Here is a 20,906-nt window from a genome sequence, read left to right on the forward strand (position 1 = left end):
TGGGGGAGGATACTTTTAAACTGAGATTAGCTTGTGACCCAGTAACCAACCCCAAACTGAATGAATAAAAGGTCAGGCAGCGTTCTGCCACTGATCTGGGATAAGAGTGTGTTTCATATTTGGGAGCCCAGGGGGCTGTGTTTGCATTTCTGAGAGCAGCACAGGATGAAAAGACAGAGCGACCTGCAGAGATTGATTAGAAATGCTCTGAAGTGTGAGCATGGAGAGCTGTGGTGCTCTGGGAGGACGTGCTTGGAGCCCTGTGCTGGCTGTCCTAGTTGGTAAACCAAACTGGAGAGACAGGCCCATTGCAGCAGAAACAACACTGTTTGTGCTTCCTAAGGAGTGAAGGAGCTCTTCCTTCAGAATGTTTCAAAAACACAAGAGCTCAGTCTGCTTTAAAATTGCTCTTAAGCTCAGGCTTAGTACAATGTTGACAACTCTGTGCTCAGGCCAGCCAAAGACAAAGCCCAGCCAGTGCAGTTCTGGTGACTTGAAGCATTGGCAAAGAAATTGGTCTGTGCAGTTTGCTGTCAGGTGCTGATCCTGCCACATGCTGGTGGCCCCCAGTTTGTGATGAGCTGAGGGTCTCCAGCTATTCCCAAGTTAATTCTTCCCCAGCAGATCCAGGCAGAATTTTGTGTGAGATGATGAAACCCTCGGTGTGCCCCAGGCTCCCTGAGGCTCACCACTGAGGGATTGTGTTATTCCTCCTGCAGAGCTGCAGGTTTGGACTAACCCAGGCTGTGTGTGTCCCTCTGTGTGCCCTGCAGGAGCCCCTGGTGTTTGCAGAGCAGCCGTCCGTGAAGCTGTGCTGCCAGCTGTGCTGCAGTGTGTTTAAGGATCCCGTCATCACAACCTGTGGGGTAAGGCAGGGCTCTCCCAAATATCCTGGGTGAGCCAGAGCCAAGCCTGGGCTGTCCCTTCTGTCTCTCCCTGGGGACTGTCACACAAAACTAAGGCTTGCTTAAAGTGGGATGGCTTTTCCCAGGAGAGCTGTACTGTCAGCCACCCTGCCCTGGCCATCTTCACTCTCTTCTTGTGGCTTCCATGAGGTCAAAAACTCCTCTGGAAGGGCTCTGCAGGAGCTCCTGGGCACCCCAGGAATAGCTGTGCTTCAGTTGTGAAGGAAGTGTTGCTTATAAAACAAGAATGGCTTGAAGCTTCATTTAGTTAATGTTTGCAGAGGGATTTGAGATCCTCAAATGAAAGGCACAGAGTATTATGAATATTCTTCTGGATTCCATTTTACTGGGATTTAATAGAAGCTGTATATTATTGCTGCTTCTGTGCTGCTTGTGAAGAAGGATGGCTTTGAGATGGCTCTAATGCTTCTGACGTGCTTCTGATCACCAGGATGGGGCTGTAGCAACAGCAGCAGAGCTCAGGATTGTTTATTGCAGTGAGGGTGCTATTCCCCAAAAGTGCTGGAAGCTGCTGTAGTTTGGCTGCAGCATTCCAGTAAGCTGCTCTGCCCAGAGACACTGAGATTTACTGTTTAATGTGGAAAAAACCCCAGTGCAGGAAGCAGCCTGCCTTCATCTGCAGTCCTGCTCTGGCAGCTCTGGAGGGAGCTCAGTGCAGCTGTGCTGGGCAGGAAAAGGCCATGGGAGCAGCGCAGCAGATAACAGCTCCAGAGGGGGACTCAGAGCCCTGCCAAGAGCTGGCTCTGTGGCCAGGGAATGTGGCTGAGGAGGCTCCAGGGAATGCACAGGACAGGATCAGGACCAGTGAAATGCTGCAGCCTTTATGTTCATTAGTGTGTTAGATTGTGTTTGCTACTTTGTCAAGTTAAACTGTCAGAATGGAGAGGGGAGCTATTTAAAGTGCTCAAATTTACAGAGCATTTAATGGGCTTGCAAAGCAGCTGTTCCATCTGCCTGGCAGCAGGACAGGGCAGCTTCTGCTGCCTTGAGAGGGCTCCAGAGGGATGGATGTGATGGGCTGGCAGGGCAAGGACAGGGAGAGGCTTCCCCTGCCTCAAGGGCTTCCAGGGGACATGGGCTGCAGTGGAGGGTGAAGCAGAGAATCCCTGTGCAGATGAGGAGGGTGGGAAAGATTTGGATGTGTTGAAGAGCAGGAGGGAGCTCTGAGCCCTGGTCTGGTGAAGGTGTCCTGCCCATGGCAGGGAATTGGAACTCGATGATCTCTAAGATCCCTTCCAACCCAAACCATTCCATGTGATCCCACGAATATCAGAGTGTGGCAGAACATCCCCCTGGCTTTGGCTTGCACCATGATCATGGCCTGATCCTGAACAGGGAGAACATCAAAGCTCCAAGCTGTGTTCAGTGCTCTCAGAAACAGGACCTGTGCTTCACCCTGAGCTGCCTGAGCAAGCAGCTGGGGTTTGCCCTGTGGTGCTGAGCTAAAACAGGCACAACAGCTGCTGAGGCTCCTGAGCCACAGGCTTTGGTATCTCCCACCTTTCCCATCAGCAGCCACAGGGAATAATTTGCCAGCTCTGGTTTTACGCTGACGCTGCTGTTCCTCTCTGTCTCCACAGCACACGTTTTGCAGGAGATGTGCCTTAACATCTGGTGAGTACAGAGCTGCTCTTGTGTGATGCAGCCAAAACACTGCTGTTTTCTGGTTTGTTTGCTTTCACCTAAAGAGAAACCTGCAGAAAAATGTCCAAAGGGCTTAAAGCAAGCTGTCAGTCAGATGTGCCACTGCAGCAGTGAGGGGCTGGGGGCTGATGGTGCACTCTGGAGCACGGGCACTGCAGAGAAGGCTGGGCCCTGCTTCTGGGCACAGGATGTTCTCAGATCCTGGAAAATGCAGTGGATAATCCCAGGATAATACACATCTCACCCAGAGCTGACTGATTTCAAACTGAAAGCTTTCTGTGGCTGCCTGGATAAAGAACCAGGGGCCACATTTGGCATCAGCCCCTTCTCCCCCATCCCTCAGTGCCAGGACTCTGCCCCCTGACTGAGCCCCACTGAGCTGCTTTGGCTCACCCAGCTCTTCCAGAAACCTGGGAGAACCCAAGCCTGTGGCTGCTGGCCTGGGCTAACCAGCTCCTGATTGGGTTGGACTCTGGCTGCAAAAAAAGACTTTTTTTGGCACGAGCCTGTGCCCCTCTTGGCAAGCTGTTGTTCAGCACAGAGCCAAGGCATTGGCATTACCAGAACAGCGAGCCCTGAGGAGGCTCCCTGGGGAGTCCTGCAAAGCAGCAGCTCTTTCTGCCTAGAGAGTTTTGTGTTCCATAAGCAAGAGGTCCCTCTGCTTTGCATGTTAATCCCCTCACTGTGCTCTGCTGTATCAACCCCGACCCACAGATGTGTAGCAAAAGCCTTTGCAGTTGCAATCCCCATGCCTGGAGTGTTCCAGAAGCAGCTGGATGTGGCAGAGCTCAGTTGAGCAGGTGCTGATCAGTCCAAGACTTGATGATCTTGGAGGTCTTTTCCAACCTAAAGGATTCTGGGTTTCAGTGGTTGCTGGCAGCAGGAGCTGAGCCCAGGGCTGGGTGAGGAGCAGGTTATGGCTGGGGCCTCTGGTGATTTGTGCTCACTGTCTGTGCACACTCACCCAGCACAAGGCAGTCTGAACCAATGGGGGCTTCTTTCATTGGCAGCTCCCTCAAATCATTAGGGATTCACATAAACTGGAACTTTTCCAAGCCCCAAGACAAACCAAAGATAACAGCTCGTAGACCTTGGGTGAACATTCCCAGCTCTTCCCATGACCCCTCACCAGAGAAAGCAGAAAAACCCAATTTCCACCCAGGAGCTGTTAGAAATGCTGTGCCCTGTCTGAGCCCTCAGTGACCGTGCCCCCTTCCCTCCCTGGCAGAGAAGTGCCCCGTGGACAACGCCAAGCTGACGGTGGTGGTGAACAACATCGCGGTGGCCGAGCAGATCGGGGAGCTGTTCATCCACTGCAAGTACGGCTGCCGGCCCGCCGCCAGCAGCAAGCCCACCGCCTTCGAGGTGGACCCCCGGGGCTGCCCCTTCACCATCAAGCTGAGTGCCAGGAAGTGAGTGCTTCTTGCAGCCTCTCCAGGGAAAGGAGAGCCTGCCTGAGCTGCCCCATGGCTTCAGGGGACAGTTCAGATGGTGTCAGGGGATGGATGATGTTTTTTTTGGGGGGGATTTTTGTTTGTTTGTGGTGTTTTTTAAATGTTTTTTTTCTGATCCCTGAATGCCAGCACTGGGATAAGGGGTGCATTGTGCATCCCTTCTCACATCTAAACCCTGGTCAAGTAGAGAGCTTGGAGTTCTTTTTGTAAAAGGAATTATATTGGTTATATCTTATGAATTTGAAATCTGTCTCCCTCCCCATGCTAAATGCATTCCCTGTTTTCCCTGTCCATTGCCTGTTGTTGATGGCTGACTGAAGGCTCAGCCCATCAGCTGCAGATGTGCCCTGTGAAAATGTGACCTATCATTACTCTCAATTTTCTGACCAAATGAGAATTTAAAGCTGGAATTGCAGTCTCAGAGCAGGAGGCTTTGGATCATCTGACAGCCTCACAGGGCTGGTTTGCCGCTCTCCTGACAATCTGTGCTGTTCCCATTCATTCTTGCTTGTTGCTGATTTTTGCTTCTCCCCTGGACAGGGATCATGAGAGCAGCTGTGATTACAGGCCCGTGCGCTGCCCCAACAACCCCAGCTGCCCTCCCCTCCTCAAAATGAACCTGGAGGCTCACCTGAAGGAGTGTGAGCACATCAAGTGTCCCCACTCCAAATACGGGTAAGGAGCTGATGCTTTGCCTGGGGAAGCTGCACTGAGCTCATTGCTGAGCTGCTTTTTGGCTGCTGCAGCCTTGGGGTGGCCCCAAAGCCACTGAGCAGCTGTCCCCAGTGCTGTGCACTGGCCTGAGGCTGAGCTGGGGGTTCAGGGATTGCAGGAGGCAGCCCCAGGGTGGGAACAGGCAGGTCACAGTGCCCAGGGAGGAGGAGAGTGAGTGCACAGGCTGGAGGAGAGTCAGAGCATGGAGAGAGGAGGGTGAGGACAGGAGTAATTTGAGTCTTGACATCCAGGGCTTGTCCCAGGGCAAGGGAAGTGCTGATCCACCTCAGGGGATTCCCTGTCACCCGAGCCCCAGGGCAGCCCCTGCTTGGGTTTACTGTTGCAGGAAGAGAGTTCACAGAAAGTTCTTCCAGCACTGGCACAGGGCAGTGCTGCAGTCCCCATCCCTGAGGGATGTAAATGCCATGTAGGAGTGGCACTTGGGGACATGGGTTAGTGGTGGCCTTGGGGGAACAAGTAGGCTCGATGGTCTTAGAGGCCTTTTCCAACCTCAGCAATTCTCTGATGTCCTGAGCCATGTCCTGGCAGGGGCAGAGTAAGGCAGGTCCTGGCAGGGCAGCCCTGACTCTGTGCCATGCTGCAGGCCCAGGTCAGCATCTGCTGAGGTCAGCTGCAGTTTTTTCTGCTGGTTTTGATGGCTCCCGGAGAACACAACAGATACCACACTCTGTCTCCTGCCAAGATCTGCTTTTCCTTGCAGCTGCCCAGACAGGCAGTCAGTCCAGTTTGGGGCCAATGCCCTGGCTGGAAGAATGGAAGCTGCTTGGCCTCTCTTGTCCTGCAGTTACCTCTCCCAGCAGGGTCATAGAATCATTAAAATTTGAAAGGACCTCCAAGATGATCAATCCACCCTTTGAAGGATCATGAACCACAGTGTCCCTCCTGCTGCAGGAGGAGCAGGACAGCTGGGGACCCACACAGGCCTTGGAGCTCCCCTGAGGAGCAAGGAATCCCCAGGTGAGCCCTGCTGCAGCCAGCATCTGCCTTCCCTTCAGGTGCACGTTCATAGGGAACCAGGACACCTATGAGACCCACCTGGAGACGTGCAAGTTCGAGGGGCTGAAGGAGTTCCTGCAGCAGACGGACGATCGCTTCCACGAGATGCAGGTGGCCATGGCCCAGAAGGACCAGGAGATCGCCTTCCTGCGCTCCATGCTGGGCAAACTCTCTGAGAAAATCGACCAGCTGGAGAAGAACCTGGAGCTGAAGTTTGGTGAGCATCACCCCACGAGCTCTGCGCTCAGAGCTGTAGGGACAGGGCAGCTCTGTGGGTGCTGCGTGTCAGGGCTGCTGTCCCTGCTGATTTCAGCGGTGTGTTCTGAGCTTGGGTGGCTGTGGGTGCTCTGCCTGTTCCCTGGGGTGCCATCAGTGGCTCTGCAGTGACTGTGGGCCTGTCCCTCTCTTGCAGACGTGCTGGATGAGAACCAGAGCAAGCTGAGCGAGGACCTGATGGAATTCCGCAGGGACGCCTCCATGCTGAACGTGAGGATGGGCCCTGGGGTGGAGTTAGCTGGCTCTGCTCCCAGCTGGGCTTCTCCTGCACTGGGGAGAGCCTTCTGCTCCAGAACCTGGGCCTTTTACAGGGGCATGGTCCCCTCCTCCCTGCCTGCAGGAAGCAGGGAGATAAGCAGATCCAAGCAGTGTGGTGAATTGCAGAGTGAGGACAGTATATTCTGAGAGGTGTTTCTGAGCCTCTCTGAATAGTGGAGAGTTGAGTGCAGGTCTGAGATGCTGTCACAGCCCTGTGGTGTCTGGAAGGAGGTGACAGAGGGAGTTGAGTGCAGGTCTGAGATGCTGTCACAGCCCTGTGGTGTCTGGAGGGAGGTGACAGAGGGATGTGGCAGTCCCAGAGTAGAGCAGAGACCTCTGGTCAGAGGATGAGTGGGCTGCTGAGGAAGGGCCCTGTGGGAGTCAAGAAGCCAAGAGAGGTTTCAGCAGTGGAGGGGACAGTCCTAAAGCCATGTCCAGGGCAGGCTGGCCTGGATGGCTCCACAGCTCACACAGCCTGGTGTGTTTTTCAGGATGAGCTCTCCCACATCAACGCTCGGCTCAACATGGGCATCCTTGGATGTGAGTATGAGTGTCCCCTTGGTGCCCTCTGCCCTGGGCTGGGTGTGGGGGATGCCCAGGGAGCCCTCCTGGCTGCTGTCAGAGCAGAGCAGCACTGCTGTCCCTCCCTCACCTGCCTCTCCTTTCTGCAGCCTATGATCCTCAGCAGATCTTCAAGTGCAAGGGGACCTTTGTGGGCCACCAGGGCCCCGTGTGGTGTCTGTGTGTGTACTCCATAGGAGACTTGCTCTTCAGTGGCTCCTCAGACAAAACCATTAAGGTAAGAGCTTCCCTCTTCCATGCCCCTCCTGCATTTGTTCCCCACAAATAGAACAGAAGCTGAGTTCATTTGTGGGGTAGGCAGACGTCGTTTCTTAAAGTTTCCTCCAAAGAATCAAATGATTCTTTGTGATTATAGTTGGACAAAATTCTCTGCAAGGAAACATGTGCTAGTGAAATTGAGAGACAAACAGAGATCTTTGCAAAGCCCTGATTAGAATCTCATTCCTGCAGCTGCTGGTTTTGCTTTATGTGGCATTTAGGGTATTCAGGACTATTTCAGCTTCTGATTTTATGTTCCTTTGTTATGAAAAGTCATATTAGAACATTTGTCCCCGATCCAATGTGTCCTTTCCCTGTTTTATGGCATGTTTGTTTTCCTTTGTCCTGTTTTCAGTAACTCAAACTGACAGCACTGCCCCGGTGCAGGCTCAGCAGCCCTTCCCAGTGTCACTGTGGTGGCTGCTGGTGGCTGCTGGTGGCTGCTGGCCAGGCTGGGGAGCCCCATGGGCTGCCATGACTAACCCTGCCAGGAGCAGAGCTTTGCTTTAGTTTCCTTGGCTTTGGAGCCACATGGAAGGAAATGGATGTTGCTGTATGTTAGGGAAGGAAAGCAGATTTCTCCCCTGTCCTGGCTGCTCTGGGCACCACATTCCCATGTTCCTCTTGAGGGAGCAGTGGTGCTCAGGGGAGAAACCTTTGCAGTGGCAGAAGAAGCTGTGCTGTCCATTGGAGCCCTGGGATGGAGTGGGCACTGCTAAAACAGGAACCTGAGAGCTGCTCCTTTGTCTCAGTGTGTTGTGTTGGCCTGGGCTGAGGGAGGCAGAGCTGGAGCAGCTGATTCCTGCTGCTGGCCTGTGTCTCCTCAGCTTCAGCCTGACCCTCTGCAGGGTCCTTTCCCTTTGCTACCAAAACTCCAGGCTGGCAGGCAGTGCCCAGGGGTCAGCAGTGCCCAGGCCAGCAATGCCCAGGGGACAGCAGTGCCCAGGGGACAACAGTGCCCAGGGGACAGCAGTGTCCAGGGCCAGGCAGTGCCCAGGGGAGAGCAGTGCCCAGGGGACAGCAGTGCCCAGGGCCAGCAGTGTCCAGTGGACAGCAGTGCCCAGGGGACAGCAGTGTCCAGGGCCAGGCAGTGCCCAGGGGAGAGCAGTGCCCAGGGGACAGCAGTGCCCAGGGCCAGCAGTGCCCAGTGGACAGCAGTGCCCAGGGGACAGCAGTGTCCAGGGACAGGCAGTGTCCAGGGGCAGGCAGTGTCCAGGGACAGGCAGTGTCCAGGGGACAGCAGTGCCCAGGGGACAGGCAGTGCCCAGGGGACAGGCAGTGCCCAGGGGACAGGCAGTGTCCAGGGGACAGCAGTGCCCAGGGGACAGGCAGTGTCCAGGGACAGCAGTGCCCAGGGGACAGCAGTGCCCAGGGCCAGCAGTGCCCAGGGCCAGCAGTGTCCAGGGGACAGCAGTGCCCAGGGACAGCAGTGCCCAGGGGATAGGCAGTGCCCAGGTGACAGCAGTGCCCAGTGGACAGCAGTGCCCAGGTGACAGCAGTCCCAGCTGTTTCCTCCTCTGGGTGCTGCCATCCTGCCCAGTCTCCAGCTCTGCCTGTGTTTTCTGTTAGGTGTGGGATACCTGTACCACATACAAGTGCCAAAAGACCCTGGAGGGTCATGATGGAATTGTGCTGGCTCTCTGCATCCAGGGGTGAGTGAGGAGGGGCACCTGTCCCTGGGGACCCTGCACACGGTGCTGTGCCTGGGTGACCCTGCTGTCACTGTTGTGTCATTGCAGGAACAAGCTGTACAGTGGCTCTGCTGACTGCACCATCATTGTGAGTACAGGGCACCCACAGCCTGCTCTGCAGCAGGGACTGTCCCTGCTCTGCCAGGGCTGGGGGGCTGTGAACCTTCCTGTGCTGTGTCCACTCCTGGATTGGGGCTGGGGGTTCCTGTGGGCTGGATTTCCCACTCCCAGCTCCTGCCTGGGAGCAGGAGGCTGCTGCTCTGAGCTGGGACAGGGTGGCCCCCTGATCTTGGAGGGCTTTTCCCACCTAAACCATTCCATGATTCTTGCTTGCAGGTCTGGGATATTCAAAACCTGCAGAAGGTGAACACCATCCGAGCACACGACAATCCTGTTTGCACTTTGGTCTCTTCTCACAACATGCTCTTCAGTGGCTCCCTCAAAGCCATCAAGGTGCAGCTCCAGGGCTCCTCTGGGGCTGCTTTGGGGGCCAGGAATACAAACTCTCAGGCAGAAGTGTCCAAAGAGGAAGGAAGTGGCATTTTCATTTCACCTGTAGGTGACCTTGTTGCTAAGGTCTCCTGAGCCACAGAGCAGCCAGCACTGCAGAGGTCTGGCCCATGCTCTGTGCTCAAGTGAAAGCTGTTCTCTGGCTGCAAAAACACTGTATTTCTTCCAACTCTGTACACCTGAGGCTGCAGCTGGGGTATCCTGGCAGTTCCTGAGCGTGTGTGTCCTCAGGCCCCCAACAGACCATTGGGAATTGTGTCTGGGCTCCAGAACTGGCTGCAGATTCAGGCTGCCTGTTTTGAAACCGCCTCCAAAAGATCTTGAGCCTGCATTCCCTGCCTAAAACATGCAGAAATCAGGAACAGCTTTTCAGGCTGCCCTTTAAAGCCTTGGCTAGATTCCCGTGGTTCTGCTTCCAGCTCCTGGTGAGACAGCTTATGGGCCCGTCCATCTGTAAGGGGACTGTGCTCTTTGCTTTCTCTGGGGCCTGGAGTGGTTCAGCTCTGGAGAGGGCTCAAGGCTGGAGCAGCCACACAGCACAAGGAGAATTTGGGGCCTTTTGGGTTTGTCATCCCTGGCCACTTGCTGCCAGTGAGCCCAACAGAGTGGGGGGAGTGAGATCTGCCAGTCCCTGCGTGCTTTGTGGGAGTGCAGGGCAGTTCCTGCTGCAGCTGTGGTTTAGCTTTTGCAGCCCGTGGCTGTGCTAGGGAAGGGTCTCTGCCAGCAATAATGCAGGCTCCAGGCTGGCTCCCTCAGGGAATGTGCTTCCTCAGCAGTTCTGGGTTTTATCAGCAAGTCACTGGGATCAGGCAATTCCCATCAGGCAGGAGGGCTGGCACAAGGATCCCCACAGGAGCTGGGAGGGTGGGCACTGCTCCCCTGCCCCACTGACATTCCTCCCTGTGTGTGTGTGTCCCTGCTTTCCACAGGTGTGGGATATTGTGGGTACTGAGCTCAAGCTGAAGAAGGAGCTGACAGGTCTCAACCACTGGGTTCGAGCGCTGGTGGCTTCCCAGAACTATCTCTACAGTGGATCTTACCAGACCATCAAGGTGGGAGCCTGGCACTGGTGACACCTGAGCCACCTCTCCCTGTTCCTCTCCGTGCTCTGCACTGGGGCAGCAGCACCACAGGCAGCTGCTGGGATGTGAGAGCAGTGCTGGGGTGTGAGAGCAGTGCTGGGATGTGAGAGCAGTGCTGGGGTGTGAGAGCACTGCTGGGGTGTGAGAGCACTGCTGGGATGTGAGAGCACTGCTGGGGTGTGAGAGCAGTGCTGGGGTGTGAGAGCAGTGCTGGGATGTGAGAGCAGTGCTGGGGTGTGAGAGCAGTGCTGGGGTGTGAGAGCAGTGCTGGGGTGTGAGAGCACTGCTGGGGTGTGAGAGCACTGCTGGGGTGTGAGAGCAGTGCTGGGGTGTGAGGGCACTTCTGGGGTGTGAGAGCACTGCTGGGATGTGAGAGCACTGCTGGGGTGTGAGAGCACTGCTGGGATGTGAGAGCACTGCTGGGGTGTGAGAGCACTGCTGACACGTGGGGTTTTCCTGTGCTGATTCCATCTCTGCAGTCTGGGCCTCGGGAGCTGCTGGGGAAGCTCCCTGGGACAAACTGGGGCCTCAGCCATGGCGCCTCGTGGCTGCCACAGCCTTATCTGCACTGACACTGCTGCTGATAACGGGGGAAGGTCACTGTCTGGCTGCACAGTTACCATAAATCCATGTGAGGGTTCCCAGTGCCCTCCCTCCTCTGTGCTGGCTCAGGTTTTGATGAATAGCTCATCTCTCAGCATCTGGGGGACACAAGAAAATTGGAAGTTGCCCTTCTCGGTGTTAATGAACCTCTGTTAATTTGTCTGTGTTGGGTATTAGTGCTATCAAGGACTGGGCTGTGTGTGCAGTCACACACAGAGGGTGTGAAGTCTCCACACAACGTTTCCAGCCTGGATATTTAAAGTTGGGCAGCTGAATAAGATAACAGGGATTTGCTCTTCAGTGCTGAGCATTCCCAGCAAGATAGGTTTGTCCCTAAAAGTGTGATCTGGGCACAGGGGCAGAATGGCTGTGAGGGATCTCCCCTCTGGAGAAGGGTCTCATCCTGCCTCTGCTTGATCTCTCTCAGATCTGGGACATCAGGAACCTGGAGTGTGTGCACGTGCTGCAGACATCGGGAGGCAGCGTGTACTCCATCGCCGTGACCAACCACCACATCGTGTGTGGCACCTACGAGAACCTCATCCACGTAGGGACCAGCTGGGATGGGCTGCTTGGCTTGGGAAGGGGCACAGGGGTGTGGGGATAACACCTGGCTGTGCCTGTCCCTGGGGCACAGCCCTGGCTCTGCCATCCCTGGGGTACAGCTCCTGGCTCTGTCTGTCCCTTTGGGCACAGCCCCTGGCTCTGTCTGTCCCTGGGTCACAGCACCTGACTCTGTCCCTGGGGCACAGCACCTGGCTCTGCCATCCCTGGGGCACAGCACCTGGCTCTGCCATCCCTGGGGCACAGCACCTGACTCTGTCTGTCCCTGGGGCACAGCACCTGGCTCTGTCTGTCCCTGGGGCACAGCACCTGGCTCTGTCCCTTGGGCACAGCACCTGGCTCTTGTCTGTCCCCTTGGGCACAGCACCTGGCTCTGTCTGTCCCCTCAGCCACAGCACCTGGCTCTGCCTGTCCCTGGGACACAGCCCCTGACTCTGCCATCCCTCGGGCACAGCTCCCACCCTGACACTGCACCTGGAGGCACAAACACCTCTCAGAGGGGATGTGGGTGCCCCAGCCCAGTGCAGTGCCCAAGCCCAGCTGTCCCTGCAGGTGTGGGATATCGAGACCAAGGAGCAGGTGCGCACACTGACCGGGCACGTGGGGACAGTGTACGCGCTGGCCGTCATCTCCACGCCCGATCAAACCAAAGTGTTCAGCGCGTCCTACGACCGCTCGCTCCGGGTACGTGTGTCACCTGTGTCACCCTGTGTGCCACCCTGTCCCTCTGGGCTTGGCTCACACTCCCTGTGTCCCCTCAGGTGTGGAGCATGGACAACATGATCTGCACTCAGACCCTGCTGCGCCACCAGGGCAGCGTCACCGCCCTGGCCGTGTCCCGCGGCCGCCTCTTCTCCGGCGCCGTGGACAGCACTGTAAAGGTGGGTTTGCTCAGGCTTCTCCTGCATGGTTTGGGCTCTTCCAGTGCTGGAATTAGGGCATTAAATGAGTTAGGAGGCAGGTGAGAGTTGAGCTCTGCTCCCAGGGAGCAAGTGGCCAGACAAGAGGGCGTAACCTCGAGCTGAGCCTGGGGAGCTTTGGGTTGGACATCAGGAAGAATTTCTACATGGAAAGGGTTGCTAAGGAAGGGGCTGCCCAGGGAGGTGGTGGAGTCCTCATCCCTGGAGGTGTCCAAGAAATGATTAGATGTGGCACCAAGTGCTCTGGGCTGGGTGACAAGGTAGGGATCAGTCACAGGTTGGATTGGATGATCTTGGAGGTCATTTCCGATCTTAGGGATTCTGGGATTCTTTGAAACAAGGGGATGGTTCTCCACGGGTGGGAGGTTTCCCTCCTGACAGTGTTGTGGGTGCTGGCAGCCCAGAGGGAGGCTCCTGGGGGATGAGGAGAAGCCCCCAGCACAGCTCAGGAGTCACTGCCTCGGCTGTCACTGTCTGTCTGCAGGTCTGGACGTGCTAACGAGAGCGTCACACGAGTCCTGCACACTGAAAGACCAAAAACTCTCCCCTCCATCGGCCTGTGGGTGACCCCACCACTGAAACAACTGCTGCAGCTCCTCCTGCACCGACCACTGCCTGCTGCTGCTGCCCCTGGGCCGGCTCCCCCGGGCCTGGCTGGCAGCTCTGGACAGCTCTGCCCCACGGACACTCCAGACCTGCCCCAGATGTTTGGAACAGAGGAAGCTGTGCCAGTGCCAGTGCCCTCCTCTGCCTGTGCCCCCCAGCTGGGGACACCCCCAGGCTGGGGCAGGGGTGATACTGGGCCTTGGGGACAGCAGTTGGACCCCCCTGTCCGTGGCAGGACTGAGCTTTAGGCTGTACCCTGGGTGGGCACCTGACCCTTTTCTGTCTCTAGTATTTAATTTTACTGCCAAGGCGCTGGGCCGATCCATCTGGGAAGAGGTGTTTCCTTGAGTAGCCAGGTACGATTTTTATGCCACAGCTAGTTCTCAAATCAAGTTCCACAAACCCATTGTTCACCACCCTGTAATAATGGTCTCCACATTAAAGACAAAAAGCCTCCGTTGCATTTTTACTCACATTTTCTACTGTTTTTAAGATTGTAATATAGATTTGATTATTTCTTCATTGACAATAAAAGCAGAAAGAGTTGTTCCTGCTCAGTGTGAGTTCTTGCAGGGATGAAAATTGGGGTGTAGGGCCCAGGCACCTCACTGGGGACAGATCCCAGGCAGAGCCCAGCACCCCACAGAGGCACCCAGGGGTGCCCTGGGGCCGTGCAGCACAAACACCCAGCACACCACGAGGACTCAGGAGGGCTTGGGGACACAAACAGTGGTGGCAGCCCAGCAGGGGTTTTATTTTTTTTATTTTTGTTTAAATATTTGTTGCCAGACTTGGTATAGGAGCAAACGTCTTCACAGCACCACGAGCCATCTACAATTCAGAATAGGAAGAATAAAGACGAGTAGAGGTGAAATCTAAGCACAGAAGAGCAGGGAGCAGCACCAAGATGCAGAGCTGGACAGATGGGATACGATACAGAGTCCATAACTTAATCATAAAAAATATATATATGTATATATCCATCATGTAGAACTTTATGGATTTTTTTTTTTAGATACATATTTTTTTTAACAGATATTTTCAGGCGGGTGATTTATTTATTTTTTTAAGTTATTTTTAAAGTCTTTTTTTTCGTGTGTGTGTTTTGTTGTTTTGTTTGTTTTTTTTCCAAAAAGAAATTTCAAAGTTGTGCCAAACACATTTGGATCAGCGACCACAACGGGAGAGACGGGGGAGACAGGGCAGGGAGGGAGAGGGAAGGAGGGAGAGACCACTCCACGTCTGGAGAAAAGAAAGGAACAGCAACACTTTTTGTTTGGAAACCACAAGCAAAAAATGCATTCATCAGGACTCAAGCGACTGAACCAGACTCCAACTCCAGTTTGTACAGGAATTTACAGCGGTGCTCCCGCACCGGGCACACGCACCCCGCGTGCACACCCACGCACACCCACACGCACCCAGACACAGACCCACAGCAAAAGCGAGAAAAAGAAACCTAACCAAACCCTGAAGACACTCCAAAAGAAATGAAACACCTCCAGTGGTTAAGAATTAACAAAAACCTCCATAAAACAAGGCACATCCTTTGAGTTCGTAACGGTGGAAAAAGAAAGACGCGACACTGAATTCCAACGGAAAACCCGACCAGAACCGCTCGCACGTACCTTCCACCCAGAGAAAAGGTAAATATTGTGCTACTCTTAGAATGAGTTTGCCACAAGACACACAGCTTAGTATAATCTAATAGTTTTTCTCAAGCTAAAATCCAGTTTTCTCTTGATTTCTTTTAAACTGCTTTATATATAATTGCTAATATTTTTAAATCTTTTAAATATATATTTGTTAAAGTTTCTTTCTTTTTATTATTTTGGGGTTGGGGGAAATCTGCTTTATATCTTTTTTTCTTTTTTTTTTTTTTCCCCTCCAATAAATTAATACTTTTTTTTTATTTTAATAGCTTATCACCGTCCTGTCCCCGGGGCGGGGAGGGGCCGGGCAGGGGCACGTCCCGCTGCCCCCCAAGGCCACCGCCAGCCTTGCCCGCCCCCGCCAACGCCGACCGAGAAAGAAAACAACGTTTAAAAATCTAAATTAAAAACGGAGCAAAGAAACCCAAGTGCATTTGCCCGCCACCAGCAAACGCCATCGGTGACACGCGGCTGGCGGAGCCACCGCGCCGGGCAGGGCTTGTGCTACATTGGGGTCACAGGGACCCGCGGCGCCGGGGCTGGCAGGGCACGGGGACACCGGCCAGCTCAGCCGGGACCCCCCGGCCACGCCTCGGTCCGGAGCGTGTTGCTTTGTTTCTTCTGTTGGGTTTTATTTCTGTGGTTTTTATTTCTTTTTGTTTTGTTTTTTTTTTGCTTCTGCAAAAGGGAGTCCTGCCGGAGCCGGCGCCGAGTCCGTGAGCACAATCCTGAGGTATCTTCTTCTTTGTGCAAACCCCGAGGGACGGGATGTCCGGGAGGGGACGGCTGTACAAAGGGGACGGGGGGAGGGCGGCGGGGCCGGGGGGTCGTGGATCGTTGTGCCCTTGTGCCCACGTAAGCCCTGAGGTTCTCGGGGCTCTGGCGCCCCTCACTCCAGCATGGCATCCAGCTGGTCCGCCAGGTCGTCGAACATGCTGCCGATGTCGTCCAGGATGCTCACGGTGCTCTTCGACTCCACGGCCGAGCTGGGGGGTGACAGAGACGGGTCAGGGCAGTGCATGGGATGGGGACAGAGCACAGCTCCCCCTGCCCCATGGCACGGCCCTCCTGTGCCCCAGTGCCACAGCGTTCTGGGTCCATGTCCCCAGTGTCCCCTCTCCCAGACAGGCCCCAGGCCACCCACCCACATGCCAAGGTCCCCCTGCCCATGCTGCTCCAGCAAGATGTCCTTCAGTGTCACCTCCCCAGCGCGGTTCCAGCCAGGGTCCCCTGATGTTCCCCAGCACCATCCCACTCCCACCGCGGTGTCACAGCCTGGGGTCCCAGCCGAGTGTCCTCACACCCTCCCCGGGCCCCACCGCCCCCCCTGCACCCCCTTACTCTGCCGCCTGACTGTCCTCCTGCTTGATCTTCTCCTCCACAGCCTGCAGCGCTGCGGCCAGGGACGCGCTGGTCTCCTCCAGCTTCTGCTGCGCCAGCTCGGGCCCGGCGCTGTCGACGGACGGGCTGGCGATGGTGGAGCGGGGCGGCTTCACCGGCACCTGCTGGGGCTGCGCTCCGGGCGACAGGGGCTTGGCGGGGCTGGAGCAGAGCGAGGGCGGCGTGCTGGAGGGTTTGGCCGCGGGGCTCAGCTGCCGGGCTGGCGACGGGGCGGGCGTGGAGCTGGCGCTCACCGACTGGATGGCGGCGTGGGGCTTGGGGGGCTTGGGCGCCGTGGGGGGCGGCGTGGGCTTGGGGGACACCGGGGGCGGCGTGCCATGGACCCGCTTCACCTCTGCGGAGAGAAGGGAGAGGGGCAGGAGCGCGGCGGGACCGGCTGGGACCCTCGGCGTCCGGCCCGCGGAGTGCCCGTCCCAGGGGGCTGGCGGGGCACCTACCTGGGCTACCGGGGCTTGGGATGGGCACCTTTTTGGGGACGGGCACCGGCGGTCCAGGCATCTTCTGAGGCGGCTGCGTCAGCACAGGCTTGGGGGACACCGGCGGCTTGAAGGGCTTCTTGGGCTCGGCGGGCGGCGGGACGAACTCGGGGCCGTCGGGGCGGGCGGCGAGCGGCGGGGTGGGAGGCGGCTCAGCCCCGCTCAGCTCCGAGGCCGGCCGCCGCTTCACGGTGCCGGTGCCGTTCTGGTACACGGCGAGCGTGGCCGGCTCCAGCGCCGCCTCCTTGTCCTTGGCTTTGGGCCGGCGCTTGACGGTGTCGGACTCGGTGAGGACGAAGCGGACGCCGTCCTGCTGGCTCTGCCTGGCCCGGATCCGCCGCTTGAGCGTGGCGCTGGCCTCCACCTTGGCCAGGTCCCCGTGGCGATGGGCTGGGGACAGCCCCTCGCCCGTCTCCCCCCGGGCCGGTCCCAGGGGCCGCGGCCGCTGCTTGATGGTGAGGGTTCCGTCCTCGGCGAAGGGGATGCCGTCGGGGGAGCCGCCGCGTTCCACCCGCAGCCGCTCGCCGGGGCCGTCGGCGGCCGCCTCCGACCGCACGCTGTCGGTGCGCTCACGGCGGGCGGCTGCCACCAGCCCGGTGACCGGGCCGCTGATGGTCCGGCGCCGGTTCACCACCTCCCCGTCCAGCCCGATGGCCTCCTTATGCTTCACGGTGGCCAGGACGGTGGCCACGCGGGCGCGGTCGGGGCTGCCCGGGGGAGGCCCGGGCTGTAGGTAGTAGCCATCGGGCACCTTGGCCGGTGCTGGCCCCGGCCCGGCTGCCACGTGTGGCTTCTGCAGCGCCAGCGCTCGGGCCCCGCCGCCGATGGAGGACATCTCCAGCATGGCCGCGATGCTGCGCACGCTGCCGGCGCTGCCCGTGTCCACGCTGCCGCCCAGGTCGCTCGCCCGCCGCTGCTCACGGCGGTTCTCGCCCTCGGCGCTCGGGGCCGCCTCGCCCTCACCCTCCTTGGGATAGTCCTCGGCCATGCCGGCGCTGGAGATGGCAGAGCTGGAGCGCTTGGGAGGGGGCGGCGGGGGTCCCTTCTTCTTGGGGCGCACGGCGAAGGACTGGCTGCGGTTGACGTTCTTGTCGCCACCGGCGGGTGCCCGCACCGAGTGGCTGCGGCCCACGCGGCGCTGGACGGTGGCGTAGGGCCCCGCGTCCGGCACCAGCAGCTCGTCCCGCTCCTGCTCGCTGTCGGAGGCCGCGTAGCGGTTCAGGCTGTGCGCCCGCTTCTTCGGCCTGCCCGGCTCCTCCTCGCCCTCGCCCGCCGGCGGCAGGCACAGCACGGGCACCGAGACGGGCAGGACGGGCACCCCCGCGGGAGCCGCCTCGCCCTCGGAGGGCTGCGGCAGGACATAGGCGAAGCCGCGGTGCGTGGGCGACTGGGGCAGGGAGCGGGGCGATGCCGGGCGCTCGCCGGGCGGCAGCAGCTGCGGGGTGGGCTTCACCTTGGCGGTGGCGTGAGGAGCCGCCGGGCCTTGTGGGGACGAGGGTCGTGCCTTGCCGGGGGTCTGCGGTGGTGTCAGCTGCCCGGCGGAGGCTGGGAAGGGCTGTCGAGGCTTGCCGGGCACCGGGGGCACGCTGGCACGCTTCACGGGGTGGCCGTGCCGGGGCGGGCGGCTCTCCTTGGGCGGCGCAGGGGGGCTCTCCCCGGCCCCCTCGGCCAGGTACTCCTGGCTCTTGGAGATGGCAGCGGCGGGGGGGCCCCGCGGGCCGTCCCCCAGCAGCTCCTGCGAGCTGCTCATGAGCCGGGCGCGGCCGCCCAGCGCCGGTGGCGAGCGGTAACCGGGGGCCGGGGGGTTCGCCGCCTTCTCGGGGGGCTCCTCGGGGCCATCGCCCGTCATGGCCACCTGCAGCTCGCTGCTGAGCTCGCTGTCCTGGAACGTGGTCATCTTGGGCGACTGGCACTCGGGCGGCTCCGGCGGGGGGGACTCGATGGTCAGCACCTCTGGGCACGGCCCCGACGCCTTCCTCTTCAGCGTGCCCGGCTCGTACTTGCCCAGCTCGGCTCGCTGCAGCTCCGCCAGCTTCTTCACCGCCAGCATCAGCTTCTTCTGGTGGCCTGGGGGCGGCACATGCCATCAGTGTCACCGCCAAGGCCACCGCAGCCGGCGCCGCGCGCGGGGCCTTACCCAGCTTGGTGATGCCGATCTCCTGCAGGTCCTCCCAGGTGATGTCGGTGATGAAGTCGATGTTCTCGTAGCCATTCTCCACCAGCACCTTGTAGTACTGGGACAGGCCGATCATGGAGAGCCACAGCGCCAGGTTGGCCTGGGGTGGGGTGCAGGGCACAGCTCAGCCCCAGCTGGCAGCAGGGTCCGGCCCCACCACCCTGCACCCACACCCTGCTGGGGGATCACAGCCCCAGGGCACTCTCCCTGTCCCTGTGCTGTCCTTGTGCCCCACAAGCATCCTGGGCTATTCCCAGCCCTTTTCCCATGGGGAGCCTCTCAGTGTGCCCAGACATTGGGGCAGGAGGGGCGTGAGGGGACACAGTGCCACATCCACATGGATGACAGCTGGCACCAGCCTGATGCTCCCTGGGGAGCTCTCCGGAGGGACATGGGCAGCTCTGGGACCATGGAGCCAGCTCCCACCCTTGTCCAGTGCTACCCCACCCTGGAAGGGAGGAGGGGACTCATTGCCACCATGGGTGTGACTTCTGTCCCCCTGGCCCTGCGCAGCCCTCACCGGTTTGTACTCGGGCAGCCACTCGGGGATGTTGAGGTTGTTGATCTCGGAGGCGATCTTCTTCCTGTGCCCCGGCTTGGTGACCCCGATGGCCGTGAGGTCCTGGGGCAGAGAGGGGGGTCAGTGCCGCCCTGCTCCGGCCGTGCCTCCCTCCCACCGCCCCCGGCCCCACCTCCGGCGTCATCCGGCTGATGGTGGTGATGTCGTAGCCGGCGTTGATGAAGTTGGGTGCGTAGAGCTGCAGCTGGAACTTGCAGAGCCACTGGTACACGGCCTCCGAGCTCTGGGGCGAGAGGGACACACGGATCGGGGCAGCTCTGGGCATGGGGACCCGCCACTCCTCCCCATGTCCCCCAGGCTGTCCCCACCACGTGTCCCCCCCACAGTACCCCACTCACCTTCCCCTCTGATGGTGGCTCCATTTTCTTCAGCTGGGGCTCGGCGGGGGGCTGGGGGGCGTAGGGGGAGCTGGCCACGCTCTGCGACCGCGACGAACCTGCCGGAGGGGCAGCGGTCAGCGGGGCTGGAGCTGCCCTGACTGGCCAGGTAGAAGGGAGAGCCCAGCCCTGCCCTGGGCAGGATGCCACAGCCACACCCCCAGGTTGGCAGGGTCAAGGCAGGCACAGGAGAGTGACACCCACCCAGCACAGCAGCCCGGAGCAGTGCTGTGGACAGGGTGCTGCTCCTCGGGGAGGGGCAGGCGAGCTGCTGCACCCAGCACGGCCCCGAGCAGCGGGGCTCAGCCAGACCTCTCCTCCAGAGCGAGCCCCTGGTGCCCAGGCAGCATCCAGAGGGGTCCCTCTGCCCAAAACCCCCATCCTCTGGCCTTGCCACCCGCCAGGCAGGTTTGCACGAACTGTTCATCCCTTGGTGCCCACCCTCCAGGGTAAGGAGGGCTGCCCTGAAATTTTTCCCTCATGTTTTTTATCAGGCTGAGCAAGAAAAGCCTTTTTCCCCCCACCAGCAACTGCATCTACCGCGTGTGAGTGTGTGAGTGTGTGTGTGCATCCTCCTTGTGTGTGCATCCTTCGGGCATCTGCATCCCACTCGCGTGGGCATCCTCCTCACATGTGCATCCCTCTGCCGTGTGCATCTCCCTCGCGTCTGCATCCCACTTGCGTCTGCTCCAGCTTGTTTCCCCCTCTCCCTGGCAACGTCTGCGCCCCCTCCCCGCGTGTCCAACCCCCTCCATGTGCGCACCCCCTCCCCTGAGCGCATCCCCCTCCCCAGGTCTCTCTGCCCGCAGCCTCCTCCTCCCGTCCCCGCAGCCCGAGCAGCTCTGGGATCCCCCCCACGCCCACCCCCACGTGTGCATCTCCCGTCTGTCCCCCCGATTCCCAGGCACGTGCCACTCCCGTGGCGTGGGCACCCCCGTGGCGTGGCCGCGCTCCCCGCAGCCCCCCAGGCGGCGGTGGAGGGGGGGGACCCCCGCTCGGGCTCCAGCAGGGCTGGCGGGGGGGCCAGGGAAGGGAAGGGGCCGGGGAGCAGCGGTGCCCCCCCTGCCCGCCCCACGCCGCCCCCCGCCCCCCGCGGGCCCCCACTAACCGAGGCAGGAGAAGGCCTGGCAGCAGCCGAA

At 59.0% G+C, this 20,906-nt stretch overlaps 2 protein-coding genes across 4 annotated transcripts in view; one reads left to right on the top strand and one right to left on the bottom strand.

Moving 5' to 3' along the window:
- The window catches only part of TRAF7 (TNF receptor associated factor 7), a 30,140-nt gene extending 16,489 nt beyond the window's left edge, over positions 1–13,651 (top strand). For both annotated transcript variants that reach the window (XM_033074368.2, XM_033074369.2), the window contains 16 exons: positions 774–866; positions 2,507–2,540; positions 3,799–3,982; positions 4,565–4,699; positions 5,755–5,972; positions 6,168–6,241; positions 6,781–6,829; positions 6,961–7,088; positions 8,699–8,781; positions 8,869–8,908; positions 9,157–9,273; positions 10,260–10,382; positions 11,443–11,562; positions 12,132–12,263; positions 12,341–12,460; positions 12,984–13,651. In XM_033074368.2, the coding sequence (XP_032930259.1) occupies positions 774–866; positions 2,507–2,540; positions 3,799–3,982; positions 4,565–4,699; positions 5,755–5,972; positions 6,168–6,241; positions 6,781–6,829; positions 6,961–7,088; positions 8,699–8,781; positions 8,869–8,908; positions 9,157–9,273; positions 10,260–10,382; positions 11,443–11,562; positions 12,132–12,263; positions 12,341–12,460; positions 12,984–12,998 (1,665 nt within the window). In that variant the 3' untranslated portion in view covers positions 12,999–13,651. The remainder of the gene's footprint in view (positions 1–773; positions 867–2,506; positions 2,541–3,798; positions 3,983–4,564; positions 4,700–5,754; positions 5,973–6,167; positions 6,242–6,780; positions 6,830–6,960; positions 7,089–8,698; positions 8,782–8,868; positions 8,909–9,156; positions 9,274–10,259; positions 10,383–11,442; positions 11,563–12,131; positions 12,264–12,340; positions 12,461–12,983) is intronic.
- A 1,759-nt stretch (positions 13,652–15,410) lies between these two features.
- Positions 15,411–20,906, bottom strand: part of CASKIN1 (CASK interacting protein 1) — a 28,209-nt gene continuing 22,713 nt past the window's right edge. For both annotated transcript variants that reach the window (XM_033074272.1, XM_033074271.1), the window contains 7 exons: positions 19,729–19,826; positions 19,503–19,613; positions 19,331–19,432; positions 18,772–18,910; positions 16,596–18,701; positions 16,099–16,492; positions 15,411–15,743 (listed from right to left, as the gene is read on the bottom strand). In XM_033074272.1, the coding sequence (XP_032930163.1) occupies positions 15,647–15,743; positions 16,099–16,492; positions 16,596–18,701; positions 18,772–18,910; positions 19,331–19,432; positions 19,503–19,613; positions 19,729–19,826 (3,047 nt within the window). In that variant the 3' untranslated portion in view covers positions 15,411–15,646. The remainder of the gene's footprint in view (positions 15,744–16,098; positions 16,493–16,595; positions 18,702–18,771; positions 18,911–19,330; positions 19,433–19,502; positions 19,614–19,728; positions 19,827–20,906) is intronic.

This window comes from Catharus ustulatus, chromosome 16 (assembly GCF_009819885.2).
Source record: "Catharus ustulatus isolate bCatUst1 chromosome 16, bCatUst1.pri.v2, whole genome shotgun sequence".
Taxonomy (NCBI): Eukaryota; Metazoa; Chordata; class Aves; order Passeriformes; family Turdidae; genus Catharus; species Catharus ustulatus.